Source organism: Manis pentadactyla, chromosome X (genome assembly GCF_030020395.1).
Source record: "Manis pentadactyla isolate mManPen7 chromosome X, mManPen7.hap1, whole genome shotgun sequence".
Lineage (NCBI taxonomy): Eukaryota > Metazoa > Chordata > Mammalia > Pholidota > Manidae > Manis > Manis pentadactyla.
Window position 1 is genome coordinate 62,599,896 of NC_080038.1, and position 5,970 is coordinate 62,605,865.

The 5,970-nt window shown below is 48.7% G+C and overlaps 1 protein-coding gene across 1 annotated transcript; it reads right to left on the reverse strand.

The window, feature by feature from the left end:
• Positions 1-397: 397 nt before the first annotated feature.
• Positions 398-3,637, reverse strand: P2RY4 (pyrimidinergic receptor P2Y4). The gene is given in 1 exon segment (XM_057495546.1): positions 398-3,637. A coding segment is annotated over 1 exon segment (1,098 nt). The 5' UTR covers positions 3,148-3,637; the 3' UTR covers positions 398-2,049.
• Between the last annotated feature and the right edge of the window lie 2,333 nt (positions 3,638-5,970).

A 5,970-nucleotide genomic window follows, 5' to 3' on the forward strand; every position in this document is an offset into this window, starting at 1 on the left:
TAAATCTTCTCAGTCTTGCAGGAGGCAAGGTAACTCTTAAGAGTTCATAGGGTAGGATGAAGTTGGGGCCTTGAGAAGGTGGAAAAGACTGGAAGCAGTTGCTCTGGAATGTTCACTAGGAATTCAGCAGGATAAGAGGAAAGGGAACTTCAATGAACTTTCAGTGGGTCAAGCCAGCCTTGTGCTCTGGAATTCCCTCCAGTTCTAGGACAGAGGAGAAGATTGGCCCAAGGTGAAAGTCCAGGTGTTTAACTAAAGTTAGAGTGCAAGAGAAGGCAGCTGTAAAGTAGCAGACCACAAAGTCTGGGCAGTTAGTTTCAATTAAGTATATGGAAGTCAGATGGACTGGAGAAATGGAGGAAGCTGAGTTAATTGTGATAGGGAGAGCAGCTTTGCTGGGTGGGGCCAGTGGATAGGAGAAGTGATGGACAAGGAAGCTGTGATCATAGGAATAAAGGGGAGAGCAGGCAGATGAGGAACCGGGTATATAACAGGCTAGGCAGTGGCCTGGAGACTGGAGACTAGTAGGAAGAAGACCAGTACATTTACTCCAGTGGAAGGAGTCCTGGGTAGCAGGCATACTCTGGAAATCTAGGGAGGAAGAGGGAATATTTAAAAGGATGCAAAGGGGGACTCGGGGGCATTGAAGTCTTTTTCCTCTGCAGACCAGCCCAACCTTACTCTCCAGAGATCTCCCTTAGAAGCCAATAGACAAGTGAGAGATCATGGACAGCTCAGAAAGGGTGGAGCAAAATAAAAGGAAGGCTGGAGACTCAGGAGACCAATGGGATGGAAGGCAATCTCACAGTGAGGCCTTCAAGTGTGAGCCTACTCTTCTTACAACTGCCTGCCCAGAAACTCTTCTTTCCAAGGCTTGGGAGTTAGCTCCCCAAATTCTATAATCCCCTCCACTCCTGTAATCCCGTAAGCATTAAGATGGTGCTGCAGGGGAGTGACTGCATAGGAGACTCTGAGTGGAGTTATCCTTGTCCCAGTGCCCTGCCCTGCCCTCAAAGGCCCAAAGCTTGATCTGAAAGAGCTGGTGACAAATGTATCATTTACCCAGGACAGGAACTAGAAAAAGGGGAGACCAGTGAAGAGCCAGCTCTGGGCATCAATCCATGTCACCACCCCAACCTCCACACGAACCTGCTCTACCCCTTGGTGCTAGAACTTAACAGCCAGAGACCTGAGAGCTCCTCCCTCTCATTCTAAGCCACCAACTCTTCCTTCCAGTAAGCACAGGCGAACTGTCAAATAATCTCTCAGCAAACATTGTAAAGGAGGTCCAGTAACATTCCTGTTCCAAAGGCCACTATCAGCTTGGGCCCTGCCCCTTGAGTCTCCACAGGGTCCCCACCCCATGGTAAGACTCAGAGATCCCTCTCTACCTTATGGCTACCCACCAGTTCAACAGTGCCAGGCCTCCAGCTGAATGTGGGGACCCTGGCATGCAGGCTTTCTGCCATTGTGCCCTATTCAGCACCTTGATAGGCAAGACTACCCTGTCTTCTAGGGGAAACTAGGAAGTGGGTGTGGACACTACACAGGGCATATCCTTGGCATCTGTGATATGCTGGTGCCCCCACTTCCTGATTCTGGCTATCACCATCAGATAAGTGAGGCCAATCTTGAGATTACCTGGCTTCTCCACCCCTCCAGCTGAATGCTCTGGTCTGGCTGGGCGAGCACACACTGTACAAGGATGTGGGGGAAAGAGAGGGGAAAGGAGGACCAGGGGAGATTTCCAGGAAGCCTTATAGGATCAAGAGATAGGACCAATGGCCCCAATAAGGGGACAGAAACCAAGACAAAGAAGTAGAGGAGGAAGAGTGGTTGCTAACTGCATTGGCTAAAAAGGAGAGCACAACTGAGGAGTTTATGAGAGATGGGGTCACACATGGTCTCCCTTGCTCCCCACTAACCCTCCAGGCGAGGGCCTCTCTCCAGAGCTGGCGAAGAGGAGAAACAGCTGCATCAGGTGTCACCCTTGCTTTCCCTCACTTTTCTGCACCCACCCCCTTTTCTCTCACTTCCTGGATTCCAGTGTTACAATCTAGCTGCCTCAGGGGTAGGGCAGCCACTGTCTGGGGGGATGACTATCCACCTGCAGCTGCTATCCTCAGGCAGGGTCACCAGTGCCAGGGAGGATGCAGCCATGTGGGGCAGGGGCTGGCCACCCCTGCAGAGCTGTCAGAGCTGACATTGATACTTGTCCTCAGTGAGCAGGTAGAGCACAGGATCCAGGCAGCTGTTGGCACTGGCCAGAGGCCGAGTCACTTTGTAGACCAAATTGACAATGTTCAGCACCTGGCAGTCAGCTTCCACCAACCTTGCCATGTAATAGATGGTGCAGGTGATATGGAAAGGCATGAAGCAGATGGCAAAGACGATCAGCACCACAGTGATGGTGCGGACAGATCGCAGACGAGCAGATGACTGGGCAGCCCCTGGAAAGGGCCGATACAGGCACCGGGCCATGAGCCCATAGCAGACAATAATGACCAGGCAGGGCACACCAAAGAGCAGCCCTATGATGGCTGAGTTGAAGCGCACATAGTGGTCAAACTCCTTGGGCCATGTGGTATCATGGCACAGGATGGTGTCCCCCTTGGTGCTGGTTGTGACAAAGAACAAGTTGGGCATGAGGCAACCAGCTATGATAAACCAAACTGTCAGACAGAGGAGGCTCACAAAGCGTGGGCGACCCCAGTGCAGTGCCCACAGTGGGTGGCAGATGCCCAGGTAGCGGTGCACACTGATGCAGGTGAGGAAAAGGACGCTGCAGTAGAGGTTCCAGTAGAAGAGAAAGCGAATGAATTTGCAGAGCCCAGTGCCAAAGGGCCAGTGGTTGTGGGCTGCATAATAGTAGATGAGGGTGGGTAGTGACAGCACAAACAAAGTGTCTGATAAGGCCAAGTGGAACATGTAGGTGGCCGTTGCATCCCAGGGTCGGACGTGAAACAGGAAGAGCCAGAGGGTCGGGGCATTGAGGCCTAGGCCCAGCACAAAGACAAATGTGTAGCTCACAGGCAGCGGGATGAACTTGAACTCCTCGTCAAACCAGCAGTTCAGCTTCACCTCACTGTCACCAGGATCTGGGCTGGGGCCTAGGTTTGTAGGAAGTGAGAACTCTGCACTGGCCATGGTCCCCCTAGAGGTGGAAAGGGCAGGAGTGAGGGTGGCTAGATTTCCCTGGCTCCACAGCCCTGACCTGTGGGAGCAAAGCGGAAAATGGAGAGGGCAATTGTTGAAACATTTGGGGAACCTGAGAGGAGTGTATTTGGGCACAGTGCAGGCCAGCCTGGCCCCTGGCCAAGCCTCCTTGGCCCAGTCAAGGATACAGCAGGCAGCAGGCAGTACCAGGGCTCAGGAAGGCAGGTGGTGGGTTTGAGTCATTCTCACTCTGCCTCTGACTCTGTCCTTCAGAGCTTAGCCAGCTGAAGCAGGCAGAGTCCTGCCAGGTCTATCCCTTGTGGGAAGATGCCCAGACCCAAACTGTCTCCTAGCTCATCACAGCAGCTATGTCCCTGTGGCAAGGGCATCGCCTGGAGAGAGGTGACTTCACCTTTCCTCTCACCCTGGTCGCAGTGTCTCTCCATCAGTTATCTCTGATGCCTTCCCCCAACCTGGTCCAGCCCAAGGACCCCATAGTACCCTTACCCAAGAAACTTGGCACATCTCCTACCTGGTCCTCTTGAAGCTGAGCCCAGCATACTCTGTCACCCTTCCCTTTGGCAGCCAGAGGGCATATCCAAGGGGGCGGGGTTGGAAGTAGGGCCTGTCCCTCCTTTCCAGGAAGATTGTCAGAGCTAGAAAGGCCCATTGAGATACGTACGTAGTCCAACCCATTCACTGTTCAGATTGGAAAACTGGGGCCCAGTGAGATTACTGTTTAACAGCTTTTGAATGACTGCAGGTAAGAGTACACAAGGAAATGTCTAGTTACAGATGAAGAGCCAGGCCACAGGAGAAAACTAAAACAACAGGAAGATCAGACAAATCTGTGTGAGTGAGCAGAAACATGGGAGATGAAAGAATGCTAACATGGGCAAGTGAAAGACAGCACACTGAGGATTTTAGAATATCTAATCTACTGATAAAAATCTTAACTCCATATGCATATAAATTCTAACTGCTTATAGCGTGCTTACTATGTGCAAGGCACTGTTCTAAGTGCTTTATACTTATTAATGGTCCCACTGACTCTCTGTGAAGTAGGCACTATGATCATCCCTACTTTGCTAATGAGAAAACTAAGGCACAGAGAGTTTAAGTATTTTGCTAATTAGTGGTAGAGTCAAGATTTGAACCCAGGCAAGTCTGCCTTTGAACCAGGCTCCAATATCCATGTACTTCATTGCTCTGCTTAGTTGATTCTCTAAACCACTGGCGATAATCCAGAAAAGGGTAAGCAAATATTTACTGAAAACCTACTACGCACTTGGTCCAGTTCTAGAGACTGGGAGTTCCCTCATAGTGACCAAAAGAGACAAAAATTCCTACTTTCTAAGGAAGCTGCATACTAGTGAGAGGAAAAAGAAAATATAGGGAATATAGTCAATAATATTGTAATAACTTTGTACAGTAACAGATGGTGACTACACTTACCATGGTGAGCATTTCCTAATGTATGTAATTATTGAATCACTATGTTGTACACCTGAAATAGAATATTATATGTCAACTATAGTTTAATTAAAAAGAAAAAAATTTAAATAAATTAACAATAATAAGTATATATGAGCACAATAAAAATAATAGCTTGATGTGTTACTTTTGGAATATAAGTATACCTGAGTAAAGCATGTCCCTAAAAGAATTATTAACAAGTAAAATACATAGATTGTGGTCACTGTTATAGAGAAAAATGAAGGAGTTAAGGGGAATAGAAAAGGAAGGACAAGGGGACTAGAGATGATTGCTGTTTTTAATATTAGGGTGACTTTTGAATAAAGACCAGATGGTTGTGAAGAAGAGGAAATGTAGAGATGAGATCAGAGAGTTTGGCAGGGACCAGATCATGAACATCCTTCAAAGCCATTGTGAGGACTCCTTGGCTTCTACTTTCAGTGAATGGAAAACCATCCAGGGTTTAGAAGATGCAAGTGTCAAAATCTGACTTACATTTTAGGATGTCCGGCTGGTACTATGTTGACATAGTGGCTGAGGGCTGAGGGCACAGGAGGAAAACCAGTTCAGAGCCATAGCCACTAGAGATGATGGTGGCTTGGACCAGGGTGATGGAGGTGGTGAGAAGTGGTCAGATGCTAGCCAGATTTTTAAAGACACCAAAATTTACTGATGTGAGGTGTGACCAAGAGGAGTCAAGAATGAGTCTGCAATTTCTGGCCTGAGCAACCAGAAGAATGCAGTTACTGTTGACAGAGATGGGGAAGGTTGCTGGAGGAGCAGGCTTGGGGAAAGATCAGGAGCTCATTTTTCAGCCTGTCAATTTTGAGATGCCTATTACACATGTAAGAGAAGGTAGCCAAGAGGTAGTTCACTCTTCCCCAAGGATGCTAGCCAACATGCTTCCCTTAAAGATGCCACCCCTTCCTACACCCTACCCTTCATCTCTCTGTATCATTCCAGGAGACCCTTGTCCAAATACAGCAGACAAAGTATAGAGACCAAGCCTAGACATTTGAGAGCCAAGTGCCAAAGAATGCTAAATTGTCAGCTCTGGGCCTGGAGCTCCTGGGGTGATAGAGAGAGATGAGGGGTAGTATGTAGAAAGGCCTAAGACTCCACAATAATGGAGGTCTTAGGTAAGTAGGCCTCTCACGTCTAATGTTTGTAAATGTCTCAATGATAGTTTCTCTGCAATGTTTGTTGTATCCTTGGTGCCTAAAGAAGGGTGGGCCTGGAGAACTGTAAGGTGGGTAGTGCTCTTGGGGAGAGGAAGCAGACTGGAGCAGAATCTACTCTGAAGGGAGCTGGGAAGCATTGGGGACTCTGAGCTTGATT